Here is a 21,188-nt window from a genome sequence, read left to right as displayed (position 1 = left end):
TTTTTTTTTCTATTATACATGAACAGTATTTGGTTAGTACACTTCAACAGTCTTATGTAAAAGATTTTTTAAACTGCAGTGTTTGCCAATTGCATGTTTTCTTTTTTACACAAATGTGTTATCCTTATGTAAACAGTAAAAAGGTTTTTATGTACAGTATATTATGTACAGTATATTATGTACAGTATATGCATTTGTTTCAATTTGGATCCTGAAAAAATAGTACTAATGAAACTTTTTTGTCACATTATGTTGAAAGATTTTGCTATTGTTTTATAGCTAAAGTCAGACATCCGAGATACTTAACTAAAATGTTATAGAGTCATACCTTTTCTTCAGCAACACATTGAATTTATTTCATTAGGGACAGCTGTACAAAATGAATATTAGAACTCTGCTACACCTTAGATTCAGTCTCCAGAGCACATAGAAAGTAGCACCTCTGATATCTTATAGTAACTGTATCTTTCAAAGGCCCATGTGGCACTCCAAAACACCTTTTAGATACTGAGTACAAAGCAGTTATCTGACTGTTCATGATAGGGTGGTTTTTCAGAATTAATTGAAAATATCCATAGGAAGAGGAAAAGAGCTGTTTAAAGTCACTTTAGATTCCATAGGTCTTGTATTATATTTCTAGGAGATGTATAAATCTGAAAAAATGCTAGAGAGGGAAAAAATGTTGAAAATTGATTGGTTTGTGTAGAAGAACAAGGAGTCTGATGACACCAAGCCCATCAATTTTTTTATTGCATAAACTATTAGTAGTAGAAAGATGTGATGGAATGGAATGTTATTTACAAATATAATAAATGTCTTTATATTGTTACAAGAATCCTTATTGGTTTTAATGCAGAACACTCAATCTGCGAAAATCTATATAAAGTGCAGTTTTGGGGTAATATAATTACATAATATTGTTAGGAACAAAAAGTTTGTGATCCTATGTGGTTTATGTATGTGTGTAATTAGACCAGGTTTTTGTCTGAATTTTAGAAGGAACAACATAGGTGACCGGGAAAAGGCACTTCAAGTGATGCTCCAGGTGTTACAGACATGTGATCATCCAGCACCAGATATGTTTTGCCTATGTGGGAGAATTTATAAAGACATATTCCTTGATTCAGACTGTAAAGATAATAGAAGCCGAGACAAAGCCATTGAATGGTAAGAGGTGTTGAATGGTTCGGTATCACTATAAAAATAGAAAAGGAGAGTATTCTACTAGTAAATTCCACATTCACTACCAATTACAGGTAGTCCTCAACTTACAACAGTTCATTTAGTGACCTTTCAAAGCTACAGTGGCACTGAAAAAAGTGACATGACCATTTTTCACACTTATGACCACTGTAGCATCCCCACAGTTACATGACTGAAATTCGGACACTTGGCAACTGGCTCATATTTATGATGGTTGCAGTGTCCTGGGGTCATGTGATTGCTATTTGTGATCTTCTGACAAGCAAAGTCAGTGGGGAAGCCAGATTAATTTAATAACTCTGTTACTAACTTATGAACTACAGTGATTCACTTAACAACTATGGCAGAAAAGTTGTAAAATGGAGTAAAACTCACATGTCTCCCTTAGCAACATAAATGTTGGCGTCAATTGTGATCATAAGTTGAGGACTATCTATAGTATCCTATCATCCTAAAAAGTGAATAAATAATGGAATGTATACATAAGGAAGGCCCTCTAAATTTGATGAAAGCTCTTGTTCTCTGATTAGCAGTGGCCAACTAGGTATTACAGGACAGCTTCCAAGAACAAGGAAAGGCAACCTAGGATTGTTTGATTATCAGAAACTGAAATTTTGAGTCATTATTATTATCATACCTGACATACAGCTTTTGAAGTCATTTAAACTGGTACACATTATTATCACATCCTAAGCACAAAATTCTCCATTGTATGATGGAAAGACTTCCCATTAAGTCTAAGGAAACTAGTTCTGATGTTGAAAGACATTTTTTTCCCTCTTTATTCTCTTTCTCCATTTAAAAAAAAATCTGCCAATTCCCCTTCTGCTTAGCTGGCTTTTTGTTAACTACACAAATGTTTAATCTGTGCTTCTAAAATAAATTCTTCAATTTCTCAATGATCTTAATTTGGCTTTTTCTGCATTAGTTCCAACACATTAAAATCCATTTTCAGCTAAGATGGCAAATTCTCTTACTTAATATTTTCTTAAAACAACACTACAAGGAGCATTGTTACATGCTTCTGAACTTGACAGCCCACTTCCAATTTAGACCCATCTAACTAACATTAAAAAGCCTGAAAAAAAAAATGAAGCTGGAAGAAATCAATTTTTTAAAAAAAGATATTTCCTTGATGACATTGTGATTTTGAGAGTGGAAGCCTATACTGTATATGTTAGCTCAGAAAAGGGTTCTATTCATATGAACAGCCAATTTTGTAGAATGTTGGAACTTTCACTTTGGGGATGTCTTATGTTGGTTGTTCTCTATGACAGTATCTTCATATTTCAGTAAAATTGTTTATTCCACTAATTAAATAAAATATATAAACAGTTGAAAAACTTATTATTATATAATAATTTAAAATAATTATCTTTAAAGCAGAACTGCTTAAAATAAGTTTGATACAATTTAAAAAGTATATATGTCTTCTCTGCCTTATATTGGATGACTAAAATCTGCATTCTCATCTTTCCCAGGGAGAGGGAAATAAGGGGCGGAGGGGAGGCAGAATCAGTTCTGTAATATCTAGCATGAGATGTATTGAGATTTGATAACTATTTTTCTTCTGTGACTCATTTGATTAATTTTTTTTCCTACAGGTATCATAAAGGGTTTGAGCTCCAGTCAACTCTGTATTCTGGAATTAACCTTGCAGTTTTGCTGATCGTTTCAGGGCAGCAATTTGAAACTTCCATGGAACTGAGGAAAATAGGTAAATGAATAAAGGAAAATTAAGTGTGGTGATGTCAGTCAGTTAATTTCATAAGCCTGATCCACCTTCCCTTCTCTTCATGGTTCCAGTCACATGAAGTTTCCTTCTACTTAACTGTTAACAGCAATGGCAATAATATTGTCTAATTTCTAGCTTTAAATTCTGTAGAGAAAAAGATGGGTACACCTGTACAATTTCTCCTTCCAGTTAAATTTTGAGACTATAATCCTTAGAAACACATCGCCCACTCTTAGATTTTGGAATAGGATTCTTGTATTCGTTTGCAGCATTCTCTTTTTATATGTTTGTCAAGGAGTACGGTTAAATAGTTTATTGGGAAGAAAAGGGAATCTGGAAAAAATGAACAATTACTGGGACGTTGGACAGTTTTTCACCGTAAGCATGTTGGCCAGTGACATTGGTAAAGCTATCCAAGCAGCAGAGAGACTTTTCAAACTGAAACCACCCATTTGGTATGTATCATCACATATTATTTTGTAATTGTAGCTCACATTTACTAAGTTTTGTTAAATTTTCTCTTTATTGTAAGCCATGATGATCTGTCTATGATGACCTGAATCCTTGTAGAAGTTTGTTTTTCCAAATTCCTACATACACACCAATACTTTTGCTTTGTTGTGATATTTTGCCTGATGAGGAATTTTAAAAAACATAAGAGTTTGCGTGACTATTTATTATGGTTTAATTGATCTTACTAACAATATCAACTAGTCGTGGATTTGGAGAGTTTTCCCTCCAATAGAGATATAAATTTTTTGGTTTTTTTTTTCTCAAAATATTCACATGATAATTTGGCTGCAAATTTTAAATAAAAATATCATTTGTGTTTTTAAAGAAGACTAACTAGATAAGAATTAGCAGTAATTCGTTGGAAAGTATGTTTTATAATAAACATAGACTTTGGAAGGTTGATTTTATTAACCATCTATTTAAATGCATAATTCCTATAAAAATATGTTTTTCAACATTGATTTAAAAAGACCTGTTGGCCATTTTGTTTATTAATTATATCTATATGTTTCAGGTATTTAAAATCCTTGGTACAAAATCTGACATTAATTCAGCATTTCAAGAAACTGACCATAGAACATTCTCCAAGGCAAGAAAGACTGAACTTCTGGTTGGATATAATTTTTGAGGCAACTAAAGAAAAAAACAATGGATTAAGATTCCCAGTAAGACTCTACAGTGTATAATTTGTTGTTAATTATATAACTATATTGATACTGAGTTGGAGGTAACAAAAAATGATTGTGTATTGAACAAACTAATAGAATAGCGTTCCCTTTAAGACTAAGTTGACTCTCACCATATTGGTTTTTCAAAAAGCCATATATTCCCTGGGAACAGATTAGTAATTAGGATGTCAAGTCCCACACAGCTGGCAAACTCAAGAATAGTTTATTCACATGGATTTCAAAATTAATGCTAGTCAATATAAAACATGTGGAAAAAGATTATAGTTCTCAAGCAGACTTCTAACAAGCCAGTTAATGTGTTCCTTTGAAATGTTTCCTTTTCATGTTTCCATGCTTTGTACCTTTAAGAAATGCTCTCTAACTGAATTTCTCTTATTCTTGGCTTCCTCAATTTATCAGACAGATCTCCTGCCATGAATTGAATATTGCAATTTCAGGGAGCTACATTTCATTTTTTTTTTCATTAGTTAGAGTGCTTTATATTAATGTGTTTCTGATGGTTACTAGTTTGAGAATTGGTGGATTGAGCTGTAATACATTCATCCATATATACCTAAAAATGCAGTTAATACAAGGGATGGTATAAACTAAAGCAAATCTTTTCCATTGAAATAACAAAAGGTTGTCTTATTCAAATTTATTCAAAAGCCCCTAAATTCATTGGTCTGTAATAATTAGGCTTAGGATTATAATGCAAGAATTATGTTCCTCATTTTGAAATTGAATGATGGCTAGATATCAGTTTGAATACATGCTTCAAATAAAGTTTTCTTTATTTAGGTATTGGTGATAGAGCCAACCAAGATATATCAGCCTGCATATGTTTCAATCAATAATGAGGCCGATGAGAGGACAGTTTCCCTTTGGCATGTGTCCCCTGAAGAAATGGTAAGATTAGCTGGGCATTTTCTTAATGCTTTAGACATGATTTATTTGATAACAATCATGCTATTCTTTTAAGAACTCCTAATGAGTGTTTCATAAAAATGTTTTAAAAAGAACATGTTATTCCTAATTCTTCAGAAGAAAAACAATGTTACAAACAGAAAGTGTCCAGCATTAACTATTATTAAGTATTCCTGTTTATTTTATCTAAAGGTCCCTTAGGGACAATTTTTAAGATTTAGAACTCTCAAGATTTCAGTTTCACAGAATTCTTAGTAGCATACAGAATTAGATTTATTGCAATGGTTTTACTTTCCAATTGCAGATTTCTGTAAAAGAATTTGAGTTGGTTTATAGAGTTTAAACAATTTTACACCTTATAAACTTTGTGGATGCTTTTAAGTTTCTCAGCTTTAGGAATTTTGATTTCCAATCCATTCATATCATAACTTGGAAATGTTTATGGATGAACTTCATTGAGGAAATTATAGGAACGCAATGCAAATTGTATTTTGCACCTCTTGGTATTATTCATTAATTCGCTTTGCTTCTGGAGCGATTATCTGGACTGGACCTAGGAAACCTGCTATCACATCACTGTGATCCCGTTTGGATAACCACAGGGTGGTACCTGTGAACTTGTGATAAGGCACAATGATGTGTATTATTTCACCTTACTATCTTAGGTAATCTAAAGTCAAAATGGCAAATACTGTACTGCAGCAGGCTAAGCCCAAGCAGTAAGAAATTATTTGCAGTCTTGCTTCAAAACTATGGTTTTATTTCTTCACAGAAACAAATTCATGAATGGAATTTTACAGCTTCTTCTATTAGAGGAATAAGGTTGGTATGCTTTTAAATGGTTTCTCTTATATTTGTTTACATTATAAACATAAAAGCTTGGAGCACCTAGTTTTAAATGAAATAAAATTGAAAAAGTATGTTTCAGATATAAACAGTACAGTATAACCTGTTTAAAAAAAGGTATTTTGCTATCTTTTGCAAGTTCACTTGATGTTATGAAAGTTTGATAATACAGGTAATCCCCGAGTTACGAACGTTCACTTTATGCTTGTTTGAAGTTACGTGATAAGAGCCCCCTAGTGCTTACGAGCAGCTCCCAAAATTACTAATATTGCAGCACCATGGCAGTCGTTCACCCTTATGAGCGACTGCAGAGGCTCTGCAACACTCACCCTGGTTATTACCTCCCTCCCCACCCCCGACCTGGGTCTCCCTAGGCACCAGACCTTTAATACTCACCCTACGAAGATTGAGATCCTTCACTTTCTTGGCTGCTCCAGGCCTTTAGTAGTTCACAGAAAATAGAGGCCTAAAGTAACACAAGATTATGCAAGATCAGTGGGCCGGGATCTCACGCAACTGATCTCGTGTGATCTCATGGTACTTTAGGCCCCTGTTTTCTGCAACAGAACATAACCGAAGCTGGATGATGCTTCCCCATGCCTCTGGAGGCTGGATTGGGGCTCTGGAGGCCTTTTCCAGGCTGCTTCGGTCTGGATCTGAGGCTGGGGGAGGCTTTTGCGCTCTGCCACGGCTCAATCTGGGCTCCGGAGGCCTTTTCCAGGCTGTTGCCGCCCAGATTTGAGGCCAAGGAACGCTTCCGTGCCCCCCCCCCCGTGGCCTGATCCAGGCTCCAAAGGCATTTTCCAGGCCTGATCAGGCCATGGGGGGGGGGCTGCAGAAGAGTTCCCTAGCCTCAAATCCAGGTGGCAGTAGTCTGGAAAAGGCCTCCAGAGTTCAGATTGGGCCACAGAGTGAGCGCAGAAGTGTCCCCCAGCCTCAGATCCAGGCGGCAGCAAGAACCACAGCAGAGAGAAAATGGATCTTTCCCAGATGTGTCTGGCGTGGCAGGAATGGAGGGGGAAGCGTGAGGTATCTTAGTGGGCTGGGGAGGCCTTGGGGGCCTGTTCCATCAATAGGCCCTCCATGTCTTTCCCCAGCATGAGATACCTCATGTTTGCTTAACGAGCTGCATGCGTCTTAACGAATAAGGAAGTGATCTCATTCAAGGTATGAGATTCATTCCCATGAGTTTTTGAGTTAGGAGTGGAATGGGCAGGCTCCATTACATTTGTAACTCAAGGACTACCTGTACCTGATGTTCATTTAGCGAGCCACCTGCATCTTAACGAGCAAGGGAGTGATCTCGTTCAAGGTACAAGATTCACTCCCATGAGTTTTCAAGTTACAAGTAGAATGGGCAGGCTCCATTACACTCGTAACTCGAGAACTATCTGTACTTCTTTGTTAAAGTTATTGTCACACATTTAGTAGAGACTTTTAATGAAGAATTTGTATAAACATTCTAAAAGAGGAATCCTAAAAGATTTGCAGATAATTAGCCAAAACTCAAAGTTATGACTATGAGTTAATCTTGTATTCCCAATTCTTATACTATAAGTATCATTATAAATCTGGCCAGGATAATAGAACTGAAGAAGTAGCATAGATTGCTGTAACATTCTTTGTACAGCTGTCTTTAAAGGCACTTCTGTTAGTATAGCATATTAGACTATGTGACAGGTGTCTGTATCTCTAATGAATCATAACAAATTTGAGCTATTCTGTTCTATTCTAATAGCTTTTCTATTTTCAAAATGATTCTCTAATATGAGATCATATATGAATTAGATCCTAGATATCTTTTCTTGTGTAAACCTACATACATACTTCAATCCCCTATGTGAATATCAGTGTTTATTGAATTTTGATGTTGTTTGTGTTGTCAGTTTTGTATGGTTTTCTCCGTACAAGGTTTTTTCCCTTCCTATGTGTGACATCATCTTGAAAGACTGTTTCTGTATTTTTTTCCAACTGTTTAGTGCTATTAGATTATGCTTATCCTTTTAAGAGACTAAAAAGAATACAGATTTTTCAAACAAGTACTTTGAACCCCTTTTAATTATATGTCATTTTATATAAATGATTTTGGAGAGATCCTCTTCAGAACATCTGTCAGTGTTAACGACTTTAAGCGTGCACTTCACCATATTGCTCTCAGGTTCAAACTGTTATTGTAGATTGGTAGCACAGATAGATATTGATTAGTCTTTCATTATAACCTCTAAAAATGTCATTACTTTCTCTTGTGTTCATCCAGAGCAGTATGATTTCTTGTTTCATGAAAATTGCTTTTGGACTGACTGCAAATTTCAGCAAGATGGCACAAATTATTGTTATGTGATTACTGATAAGATGTTAATATTTTAGATGGGCCTGAATATTGTTCTTTTTATCCTGATAACATGTTTCTTTGGCAAGAATTACTAAATATTTATTAATTCAATTTATATGGCCACCCACTTATATAAAGTAACTCTGAGTAACGAACAAAATGAAAAAGACAATTTCCACTAAAATCAAAAGATAATATAACAAAGAAGGCATGTTTCCTGGGATCCAACAAATGACATTGTTTCACTGAAGATGCCCAAAGTACATCCATACTACCAAATCTGGTGGGTCAGATAGAAACCACCATAGAGACCCGTCCCCTCTATGCCATGTAGAGCTTTAAGGATAAAAACCAACAACTTGATTTGCACCTGAATCCATTGGGAGCCAGTGCCACTCACACAGCAAAGATATTACATAGGCTATTACATACTGGGGTTCATCCAAATCTGCACATGCTTCTCCATTATGAATACTTTCCAAGGACAGCCCCATATAACCTGTATTGTAGTAATCCAGTTGACAGATGACTTAGGTATTGGGCACAACTAGCATGCAAAATGTGCTTATTCTGATTCTCAGATATTACCTGGAATTCTGATAAATATTACTAATAACTGGAAATTAATTATACAATTGTTTATCTGTACCATAAATTCTTCATTTTAACAACAGTTCTTTGTCTCTTTGAATGATTTTAATATGAAATCAAAAAGCAAATAAAACAGAATTGTAAAAAATACAAGCAGTTATAACACTGAAAAACTAATAGTATCTTAGCCAAAGTCTAGGCACACACAATACTTTTTCAATGCTCCTGAAGATTTTTGTCTTTTATCATCGTTCTTTATTATTGTTTGTTATGAACTGATGATCTCTGAACAAACTCATTTTTTTTCTTCTATTCAACCATGTCTGATTCTTGGACATTGCCTGGACAAATCCCTGCAGTTTTCTTTGCAAGATTTTTCAGAAGCGATTTGCCATTGCCTCTTTCCTAGGGCTGAAAATGACTGGCTCAAGATGGGGCAAGAACTCCCAATGGTTTCAGGTACAAATCAAGTTGCTATATTGTGTCTGAAATCCATGAGCCAAGGAGCCAAATAACCTGCTTTTTCCTTTGGAGCTTCAGCCCTACTCCTTCTCACCAACTTCTCCAGAAAGGGAAGGCTGAAGATTGGATAAAAATTGTCTAGTACAACCAGGTCCTGTGATGAACTTTTCAGGAAGTGTTTAGTTTGTTCACTACTCAGCAGGTGAACCACCTCCTTTCTATATTTAACGTACAAATGGCAGGACTCAACATCCCAAGGAACCTGTCAGCTTTCTCAGGAATAATCAAAACTCTACCCAGATAACTTAAATGTGCTTTGCTAGCATGAACCTGAAAATGTCTTAACGCTTAATTGGATTTGAATCTATGAAGAATACTAGCATAGTAAAAAAGTAACCTAACAAAGTAAAAGCATCAAAATAATTTTCTACTATCAATTAGAGATATGCATTTTACAACATTTAAATAGGATAGTTTCTTTTAAAATCATGGAAATATAGTCCTTGACTTACAGCAATTCATTTAGTGACTGAAGGGCACTGAAAACAGCTGACTTATGACCGTTTTTCACATGGTCACGTGATCAAAATTCAGATACTTGGCAACTGACTCACATTTGTGACAGTTGCAGTGTCCCAGGGTTATGTGATCACTTTTTGCAACTTCTGGCAAGCAAAGTTAATGGGGAAGTCATTTAATAATTCATTTCAATTTTCTTGCCAACGAAAGATTTTTAAGGGTTGTTAGTTGAGAACTCCCTGTATTTGAACTTCCCACTGAGAAAACCTGAGAAATCTTACATGACTTTCATTGTTCCAGCTGTATCTTTATGCTTTTTTTGGTGAAATTTTATCGTTATCTTTAAACCTGATACTTTGGCATGGAAGCTATTCTTTCTATAAAATATTAAAGGAAGCTTTTCAAAATTATGAAATATTATATCTGGAAAATTGAACTACCCATTATTTTTACTTAAATTGATTGATTTTCTACATTTGTTTCTTTATCTAATCTTGTGCCAGCATAACTTTATTTTCATTGGATATTTGCAGCATATCTAAATTTGATGAACAATGCTGTTTCCTCTATGTGCATGACAACTCTGATGACTTTCAAATCTGTTTTTCTACAGAGTGTCAATGTAGTAGGTAAGAGGTTTGTTTGTTTTGCTTTTCTTTGTTTTTACCAGTGATCAAAATAATTCATATAAATGTTACTAACTTTGATACAGAACCAGCACGAGAAGGAATAAAGCAAATAAGCTTTGTCCTGTTTTGCATTTTTTATTTTATATCAATTTCAATAAATATGATCAATGAAAAAAGTGATGAAAAAATATGAGATAAATTATTAATTGATATTACATTATAGGTGTGATTTCTGTTTTTAATGTTTTTTCTAATTGTAAGGAAAATATTCATAACGTTCTAAATTTCTATTTCATTTCAATTTTCTTGTCTTAATGAAAGTTTTTTTAAGAATGTTGGTGATATAGTATCTGTGTGAGATACAGATAACCCCCGAGTTACGACAGTTCACTTAGTGCCCATTCGAAGTTATGCGATAAGTGCCCCCTAGTGTTTACAACCAAGTCCGGAAATTGTGAATGTTACAGCACCACAGTAGCTGTTCACCCTTAACCAATGACCAGAGAGGGTCTGCAATGTTCACCTTGTTCCTCCCTCCCGCTCCACAACTGCTTCTGCCTGCCATCCTGCTGCGGCGGACTTACCTTGCAAAGATCTGTCTCATCTCTGCCATGATTTCTTTGCCTTTGAGGAAGAGAAGAATCAGCTTAGAAATGCTTTGTGTGCCGAGAGTGAAAGGTTCTGGGGGCTGTGATCTCATTCAACTTAAGGTACCCATCTAGTTTTGGAGAGAATGGGTGCCTGAAGTCATGTGAGATCATGCCCTCCCCCGAACATTTCATTCTTGGCGCAAAAAGCATTTACAGCCTGTAGGCTGGAAGGGAAATTGTCCTACTCTCCTCTCTCTCAAAGGCAAAGAAACCGCAGGAGACAGATCTTTGCAAGGTAAGTGAGTCCAGCACAGTAATATCAGTGGGCCAGGAAGGCCTTGGGGGTCTGTTCAATTACTAGGCCCCCCCATGGCCTCCCCCACCCTAAAATACCTCATGTACTTTTAACAACCTGCACATTTGATTAGCAAATGCGTAGGCGAAAGCAGGGAGTAATCACGTTCAAGGTACACGATTCACTTCTACGAATCCTCAAGTTATGAATAGAATTAGCAGGCTCCATTACATTCGTAACTTGAGGACTACCTGTACTGTTATTTGATTCTGCCTTAGACACTTATATTATATGGACTGTCCCTGATTTAAAACAATAAGCACAATATTTATTAAGTATATTTGAAATTATGAAGTACTTTGATGTAGAAGGATTTTAGATCTATTACAGCGGTTCTCAACCTTTTTATACGGCGACCCCCGGTCACAAGGACGTGCTGCGCATGCGCGGCGGTGCCCCCATGCGCAGCGCACATGCGCGGCGGCCCCCATGCACGGCACGCATGTGCGGCGGCACCCCATGCGCGGCACGCATGCGCGGCGGCGCCCCCTGAGGGGGAAAAATGGCGGATCGCGTTGTTTGGCGACCCCCGTAAAATGGTCGTTCGACCCCAAATGGGGTCGCGACCCATAGGTTGAGAACCGCTGATCTATTATGAAGGGTATTGCAAAATCATGCTTGTCTCAGTATTATGCTAAGGGAATCTGTAAGGCATGTTGGCTTTCTTTGTATGAATTATACATAAAAGAGCCGAGGTGGCGCAGCAGTTAGAGTGCAGTACTGCAGGCCACTTTAGCTGACTGTGTTCAGCAGGTCAGCGGTTCAAATCTCACCGGCTCAAGGTTGACTCAGCCTTCCATCCTTCGGAGGTAGGTAAAATATATATATACATTGCTTACTGGTGTACACCGCTTAGAGAGTGCTTGCACTTAAAAGCGGTATATAAGTCTCATAAAATAAATAATAAATAATAAAATGTATAATGGACTTATACATAAAATGTTTAATTTTGGTTGAGCAGGCAAACAGATACTTTTTTTTGCCTTTGATTGTGAGATGTATATTGCTTTCAGATTCTGTGCTTTGGTTAAGGAGATCTTAACTGACACTATAGGAAATACCCTGCAACTTGAAGCAGAGATTGATGGTGATACATTGGAAGTAAGTTGCAATTACTGAGATAAAGAAACAAGTCTATAATTCTGTTTGTTTCTATTATATATATTAGGTATATTAATGTAAGAAATAAATCGCCTTTCAGTTAAGAGAATTGTACAGTCAATCTGTACTTACCTTTACAGATTAAGCAGATTTTTTCTTTATAAATAAAAGATTATGTTTGTGTGTATGTATTTTTCCTGCAATATGACAGGAAAAAGTCAAATGTTAATGACATCCTTATAAAATAAAGATGTAGTTTTTCTTTAAAAAATGTTACATATTTTTCATCATCCTTAATAATCTATATTTTTCACAAACTGCATTAGCCTCAGTACTTTAAGCTTTTTTTCTTGAAAAATTGATCCCATGATTTCAATAATAGAAACCCAGTTGATAATAATTTAATATTAAACCCTGAGTAAAGATCCTTGAGATTTGATATTTTACATGATTGATGTAGCTAATATTTATATAGATTTGAAATAATAGTTACAGCAGACCTTATAATGTATTGTTCAGTGTTCATATACCCAAATCTCTTTATCCAAAACCGGAAACAATTATAGGAAATTATAGTTTGATTCAAAGCCTCAGATTTATGCTTCCCAAATTGCCTTATACTTCATTTCCTGATTTCTTCTATCCTTTATAGAAAAGCTGATCAAAATGCCCAGTATATAACTTCTAAAATATTTAGGGATAATATTTCATTCTGCAATGTTTTAGGTCAGAGTTGCCCATCTTGGAAATTTTAAGAGGCATGGACTTCAATTCCCAGAATTCCCCAGCCTGTATGGTTGGTTTGGGAAATTATGAGAGTTGAAGTCTAGGCTTCTTAAAGTTGCCACGGTTGGCAAACCCTGTTTTAGATGATATTTTCTCTTACAAGGCATTGAACCTTTTGCATTTTGCATAGACTATTTGAACTCTGTGATGAAAAGATTGTTAAATAACAAACTATCAAAACAAGATGTATTAAGGACAACAACAAGAGCAGAAAATTGATGAAAAGGGGGATTTTTTAGTAATTCCAGATAAAATGATATTTGGGTGTATTATAGGAAATTTATAGGAATTTTATAAAGATATTGCCTGCCAGAATAAAGAGTTCTGGCTACATGGGTGAAGTCAGTTGTGGGGTAAAACAGGTCCTTGTGGGTTTATCTTTGACTCCCCTTTTTTAATAATATTTCATAACTTGTTAATTGTTTTATACATGAAAGCCTAAAGTATAGCATAAAGAAATATACAACTTTTGTTCATTAATTCACAAATCCTGTGTTTCTATGTACCTTCTGTCTACAAAGTGCTTAGACAGTTTAGTTGATCTGTCTGTCCATTTACTCTTTGAGATGCTAACATCTACAAAAATCCTATAATAAAACAGCTGTTGTTGAATTGTAAATAAGGTTTGACTACAATTTTCCTACCATAGCCAAAGTCATATAAAACAAATCAATTTATTCTATTCTTTGTTAAAAATCAAAATGTTTCTATAGTATCAAATTGCTATGGGAATATTTTTAAAATCCTTTTTCTCTGACATACTCTGGTTTAGATTGATTGCTTAAGAAAATGGAGTAAGAAAATGGAGTAGATGCCTATGTTCTGGATCCCAAACCATAGAATTTCTCCTTGCACACAATGTTTTTACATTTGTATCTTGAGATATTTTGCAGAAACTGGGCCTGTTATCCTAGCATAAGTATCTGAGGTTACATAATATAACTCTGTTATTAATGTACTAAAATAAAATTCAGAGAAGCCTAAATTTGTACTATACTGTACTGCTTTGTAGCTATGAAATATGGGGTGTGGCAAAACATTGTTTTGTTACTGAGTAAGAATGCTGATCATATAAAACAACTCCGAAGGAAAAACAACGAATTGCTGAAGCCCCCAAAATAAAAGTATTTGAAAGATGAGATATAGTAGTAATGCATATTAGAGTATACAAGGACTTTGCTAATATGCTCTGTATGGAAACAGAAAGCTTGAGGAGATTGAGGAAAACTTCAAGGACGTACTGCAGAGCTATTGTATTCCAGGGAAACTTAGAGAAATCTTGAATAATGATTTGTTGATTTAAATGAAATAAGCTGACAATAGTAACATTGGGATAGACACAAGTACTATCATTTTTAATTGAAATATTTTCAAAATTGTTTTGCCTTTTTGATTTACATATAAATTGGATTTTTTGCTCCGTATATAATTAGTATTTTTTGTTTACGCATATTTATACAAGTATTCCTTATTAAGATTTCTGTGATTCACACAAATGGATTATCTGTGAAAGATCTGTATAAACTCTCTAGGTAATACACAAATGTTTGATAGAAGCCCTACAACATGTCTATGGAGATTCTTAGTTATCCAGGTCATATGTTAGCCCAAAGATGGATTTTCACAAAGCTACTGGACTTTGTTTTTCTCTTCAAAGAAAAACAAGAAAGTCCAGTTGCCTTATGAAAAAGCATCTTTTGGAGCCCTACAACATGGTTGCCCAGGGCCTCACTGAGTGAAGAGGAATTGTTTGGGGCTGCATATAAAATATATAAAATAGCTAATGTATATAAATAACAAAATTCCTTTATTTTTTAATATTATATATTATTTTGTAGTGCTGCATTACTAGCTATCCAGTGCTGCAAGTGGCCCATGATTTGTGGGTTGGACACGCCTGCCCTACAATATTCATGCTACTCTGTATTATGTAGCTTCTCTTTTCCTAAAGAATTGTGCTAGGTAGTTACATAGGTTGCGTCATCCATCTTTAATCATCATGCATTGAGTTTGTTCTCACAGTTATACATTTTTTGGAAAGATTATTTTCCTTTTGTTCATCTTATGAAGACCAGGCTCTTCTGTAGACAAGCTTGCCAATTGCTCACGTGCCAAAATCACAGAACTCTGATAAAGGACCGAATACCTGCTTGCAGTTGCAGTTCTTGGCATGTTCATTTGTGAGCTCCTATTTTTTTCACTACTCTTCTGCTCAATCAAAGGCTTTGACTTTGTCTCCTGTGTTGGCCTTAGCAACCAAAATGTTCTGGAAGGAGTTGCACCTATTAATTTGTTATGCATGAGATGAAATTCCCACCAAATATTTCTCTTGAAAGTTCTGTATAATTCATGTATGTGAATTCACGGGTGACAATTTGGAAACTGCAGTTACATATAAGTAATCAATTTTTATAATAATTCAAAACTTCTGCTTGGTCCAATGAATAATTTGTGTAAGTTATATTTATATAGCATTAGTTTTGAGGTACATTTTGCCACTATAGTGATGTTTTAGAATGTGTCATCATTATATACTAGATTTTTTAAACTCAAACTTAGATTTTTTTTTTTCAGTTACAGATTTTTCCATATCCTATGGGCCAAAACAGATGATGTAAATAAAATAAGCAAACATGGATATAATCTATTTTCTGTTATTCCAGCATTTTTCATTTTTCACTACTTAAGTCAAAACATTTTTACCTACGATGGTGCATTAATGTCTTTGGTCAGCTGCTCTTTGTGTTGATTAGAACCAGTAGTTTTTTTTCAATTACACCAACAGGTTTTTAGAGCTTTAGCGACCGTCCAACATTGCAAAAATGATTGATTTTTAATTTCCAGAATTCTTGCTAAATTATGTCAATAAATTGTTAATCACATGTATTAAAATTGGTTTGATGATTTTACTTTTTTGTTGTTTTGGAAGATTATTTTTTAATGTTATTTTCTTTTTTGCCTTCAGTATGAATATGACTATGATGAGAATGGAGACAGAATTATATTAGGGAAAGGAACCTATGGGATAGTTTATGCTGGAAGAGATCTTAGCAATCATGTTCGAATAGCCATCAAAGAAGTACTAGAAAAAGATAGCAGGTAAATCTTGATATTTTTCCTAATGGTTCTGGGAAACACAATATAGTAATCTTGAGGACAGATTTTAACATTTATCCACAATTTTGGAGAGTATGTGTTTACACTGTCTTGATTATGAAATGCTAAGAAGGATACTGTGAATTAATTTCAAGTCATTCCTTTATATTAAGCAAATTACAGTTAAGTGTTCAGTGAAAGAAAAGTCACATTGCTACATGTTTTGAGATAATGGGCAGGTGAAGATCTAGATCACTGCAGTCTCATCCCCATTGGCGGACCTTTGCCAATACAGCCATAAACTAGAGCAGTGGAGGCAAACCTATGGCACGTGTGCCATAGGTGGCACTCAGAGCCCTCTCTGTGGGCACGCACACCATGCCCTGGAGATGCCAACTGTCCCTCTTCAACCAGCCGTCTGCTAACTCGCCGAGGTCCCACATGGCCGGATGCATCCCAGCACGGCTGGTTTCCCCCCCCCTGGTCCCGTCCCTCCTGGCCTTGCATGCTCTCCTTTTCCTGGGCATGACCCACTGCATCGCCTTCTTAGCTGTCGGCTGGCCATTCAGCTCAGAGGCGGCTTCTTTGAACTGCTGGCGGTGGGCTGCAGAGCCCCAGAATGTGCCGGTCAAGGGGCTGGCAGGCTGTGGCTGCTGACGGACACCATCAGCCCCCATGCGCTCGCTGGCCTCTGTGTGTGGGGGCCAATGATGTCAGGCAGCAGCTGCCCCAGCCCTTGCCTTGCCCCATGGCAATGGTACCCCCGCCCTGTCTCACTTCACCTCACAGGACAAGCCTCCTGCCTCCTGCCCCACCTTCCAGAGACCCCCTGGATCTCCCCCAACCCTGCCCACCCCCACAGGCATCCCTCCCCATGAGCAACATTGATATGACCACACCCACCTTGGCCACACCCACCCAATCTACCATGACCACCACAGCCATGCCCACCCAGTGGGCCATGTCTACCTGGCACCTGGCGATAAATAAGTGGGTTTTGGGTTGCAGTTTAGGCACTCAGTCTCTAAAAGGTTCGCCATCACTGAACTAAAGAGCAAATTCACATTGCTCCATGGTTGAAATTGCATGATCAAGGTGAACTAGAAGATATTGCAATTACATGTGCAGCGATAGGAAGGGAAAAATAAAATATGTTAGCTGACTTATAATTTGTGAAATTATTCAATATGTTTCTCCTAATTTCTTGCTTAAATAGTTTTCCTTGTATCTCCTGGATAAAGGAACAAAAGAATAGTCAATTTATTGAGACCATATTTATCTGCATAAGTTTGCTGAAGCATTATTAATCATTGCAAAACCTTTGCTGCTCATTATGTGATTTTATTCTACTACTTTAAAAAACAGAAGTTACACATGTCAATTGTCCCATTTGTCACATTCAATCAAAGAAACTTTTGGCTATTTTAAATCACCAAGAGTGTAGCTTTATTGAAAGATGCATCTAGGTACAGCAGAATCAAAGTCAGTTCTGGGATTTTCTTACAAAAACCACATAGGAAAACCCCTTTTCCCCCTCCGGGCCACCCACAGTTTATAGTTCACCAATTGGATTCACTTCTTTTGTTTTGGGAAAAGACTGTCTGCACTGCTCTAATATTTCATAACTTGACCTTGGTGGATAACTCTCACCTGCAACAGAAGGCTCACTTGCATTCCAGTACTTCCATCCCTCCTTAGGAATTCACCCACCTCCCTCCCTTGCTGTTTGGCAAACCGAGCGACAGCAGCTGCAACTATGGAGTCAAGTCAGCTTTGACAACACATGTAATTCACAATGTGATTTATTTAGGCTAAAAGGTTTTCTTCTACTTTCTTAAGACTCCTTATTTTCTTTATATATCTTCATGATAGATATTCTCAGCCACTGCATGAAGAAATTATTCTTCACAAATATCTAAAACACCGAAATATTGTTCAGTATCTTGGTTCTGTTTCTGAAGATGGATATATTAAAATCTTCATGGAACAAGTTCCTGGTGGTTTGTATTCATTTAATAATATATTACATATAAGTAGAAATCAGAAAGAACCTAGAATTCAGGCTCAAATAATTTGTATTTTAAACATTTGCGAAGGTATTACATTACCTCTAATTATATTGCAATTGACTCAGTCCAAATAAGAAAATGCATCCAACCTCTCATGCTGAATCCATGATGTCCTTCCGTATCCCAGTACAATTTATCTTAGATAAATAGAATCAGGTTGCTAGAATTATTAGACTTAGACACAAAATGTTCGTTTTTGATTAGCTCATATTGAATTTCTACAAATGATTGTCTAAGAGTAATACTGTACTTATTTTTGAGAACTTTATTTATAAAATACATAAAAATCAAACTACATCATATTTATAATCTGACTGACTTTATAGCTTATTTTTTTTCTTTTACAGGAAGTCTTTCTGCACTTCTTAGATCAAAATGGGGACCAATGAAAGAGCCCACCATTAAGTTTTATACCAAACAGATACTAGAAGGTTTGAAATATCTCCATGAGAATCAGATTGTACACAGAGACATAAAAGTGAGCATATATTGTTTATCATTGCATGTTTTAAAAAATAAATATTTAAGAAGTGTTACCATTCTACTAATGCTAGGAATCTTCATAAATTTCTTCTATGAATATCTAATAAGACCTGGAGCACTCCCATTCACCATTTTCCTATGGATTCTCTTTGCAAAGTAGATAGAGTTAGGGAAGGAAACAGCCATTTTTGCTTCTGATCTGGAATAAGTGATGTGATATTAGAGGCAGAATTCAGACAGATTGTTTGCCATAGTTCCTGGAGATTTCAGTACATTACACTTATTTTCTATTTGCCTTTAGGGAGACAATGTTTTAGTTAATACGTACAGTGGAGTAGTAAAGATTTCTGATTTTGGAACTTCTAAACGCCTTGCAGGAGTCAATCCATGTACAGAAACATTTACAGGTAAGAACAGAAATGTTCTAGAATGTGTCTATTTCATTTTGTAGGTAATATCCTATTTGGTCACACATGGAACTTAGTACCAACAATAGTCAATGTATGTAGAAATAAATAAGGAGGATAGAAAACAATATCCTTCAGTTAACTTTTCATTATTCTACCAATACTCTCACTATTTAGTAAAAAGTTAACTTAAGAAGCATAGGTACTTATCTATTCAATAGCAGAGAAAATGGTCTTGACCTGTTACAAAACTTTTTTCTTCCGTTCAGTTGCATCCAATTGTCAGAGATTGCCTGGACAAGTCTCTTCAATTTTATTAGGAATGTTTTTCAGAATTGCTTTGTCATTGCCTGCTTCCTAGGACTGAGAATGTGATTAGCCCCAAGATCACTCAACTGCCTTCATGCCTATGTGAGGACTAAAACTCTTAGCCTCCTGGTTTCTGGTTGAGTGCCTTAACCACTACACCAAATTGGCTCTATAAAAACCTTTATGATTTATAAAGAAGGTACAAAGTACATTTGACTTCATTGCCAATAAAGAGAAGCTATAAGTATCCAAAATACGTTGTTTCCTTTATTTGACATTTGTATCAAGGTTCATAACTGACTGCCCCAGACTTTGCCAACCTGGTGTTTTTTAGATTCTTAGGGCTGGGTCTCAAGAAAATTTTGAAAACTGCAGTCCAGCACATCTGAAGTGACCAAAACTGGTCTCTCTGTGCAAACAAAATTGCAAAGGCAGATTGGTATTCATTGGGGCCTACTAGGTGGGAATGGTGAGTTGGTGGCTTTGGTCTTTCAAATCTCATAATGTATTTGAAGGCATTTAAGCTTTTATAAAATCATTTTATCAACCTTGCCAGTATTTTATATCTTCTATTTTATATAATAATCTTAGAGATTCTGCCAAAATATATCTGTTCATGCATTTATAGTCCAGATTTTATTGGAGCTTATGTTCAAATAAATGTTAAGTTAGGATTTCTGTATCAAATATTAAGCAAAAACAAAGGAAACTGTTCCTATATAGATGCTTTTTCAATGAAAAAAAAATTTGCAACTCAAAATTTTTTTTTCAATTTATTCCTTTTTTTCTGCTTTTTAACAGGGTACTGTTATATGATGTCAAATAATTCTTAACAATCTTTTTGCTTTTCTGGTTTTCGCCAATTTTGAATAATATCTTCCTGTTTAGTAATGAACAAATTGGTAAAAGGTTAAACTGTAGGCTTTTATTATTAATATATGTTTTGGCTTTTTATGGTTTTTAAAAAGAATCTGTATTGTGAATTGCCATGGAACTTAGCTATTAAAAAAATAGCAAAAAAACCTTGTTTGCTCCTATTCTTCAATATTTATTTAAAAATGGCATTATTATTATTTTATCCTGCCTTTATTACTTTTAAGTAACTCTAAGTGGTGAACATACATAGTCCTCCTTCCTCTTCACTTCTTTTATTAACTGAATTAATTCATACTTCTCACTCTTTTCTCCTGTTATGATCAAATTCATAGACTTCCACACCTCATAGTAGTCACCAGATGGGCCCATACATATTGATCTCTGCTGCCAGTCATGGTGTTGATGGATTGATGAGTCACATAAAGTTGTTCTTATGCTATATGCAGAATTTCATTTTTAATATGTGCCAATGTGCCCACAGTAAAAAATGACAGTAAAGATTATCTTCACAAGTTTGATATTTAATAGCACATTTTTTCATTGTATAATGTTGAGTAATTAAGCTTCTGAATATGCACCTAGAAGATGCACTGAAGCATAATTTTTTCAATATTATTGGAAGGAGCTTTTTTCTTTTCCATATGTAGAGGCAAACATTTAAACAAATTGTAGTAAAACAGTCTAGTAGTCA

At 35.5% G+C, this 21,188-nt stretch overlaps 1 protein-coding gene across 3 annotated transcripts in view; it reads left to right on the top strand.

Moving 5' to 3' along the window:
• MAP3K15 (mitogen-activated protein kinase kinase kinase 15) overlaps positions 1 to 21,188 on the top strand; it is an 86,759-nt gene that overhangs the window by 39,682 nt on the left and 25,889 nt on the right. For all 3 annotated transcript variants that reach the window (XM_039357209.1, XM_039357210.1, XM_039357212.1), the window contains 12 exons: positions 997 to 1,167; positions 2,808 to 2,920; positions 3,234 to 3,393; positions 3,966 to 4,116; positions 4,921 to 5,028; positions 5,819 to 5,868; positions 10,330 to 10,425; positions 12,384 to 12,471; positions 16,223 to 16,356; positions 18,226 to 18,353; positions 18,770 to 18,900; positions 19,207 to 19,312. In XM_039357209.1, coding sequence (XP_039213143.1) covers positions 997 to 1,167; positions 2,808 to 2,920; positions 3,234 to 3,393; positions 3,966 to 4,116; positions 4,921 to 5,028; positions 5,819 to 5,868; positions 10,330 to 10,425; positions 12,384 to 12,471; positions 16,223 to 16,356; positions 18,226 to 18,353; positions 18,770 to 18,900; positions 19,207 to 19,312 — 1,436 coding nt within the window. The remainder of the gene's footprint in view (positions 1 to 996; positions 1,168 to 2,807; positions 2,921 to 3,233; positions 3,394 to 3,965; positions 4,117 to 4,920; positions 5,029 to 5,818; positions 5,869 to 10,329; positions 10,426 to 12,383; positions 12,472 to 16,222; positions 16,357 to 18,225; positions 18,354 to 18,769; positions 18,901 to 19,206; positions 19,313 to 21,188) is intronic.

The sequence above is a fragment of the Crotalus tigris genome, unplaced genomic scaffold, assembly GCF_016545835.1.
Source record: "Crotalus tigris isolate CLP2741 ecotype Arizona unplaced genomic scaffold, ASM1654583v1 scf7180000018879.704157, whole genome shotgun sequence".
NCBI classification, from domain to species: Eukaryota; Metazoa; Chordata; class Lepidosauria; order Squamata; family Viperidae; genus Crotalus; species Crotalus tigris.
Note: the sequence above shows the minus strand (reverse complement) of the source record. Positions and strands in the feature narration are given on the sequence as shown.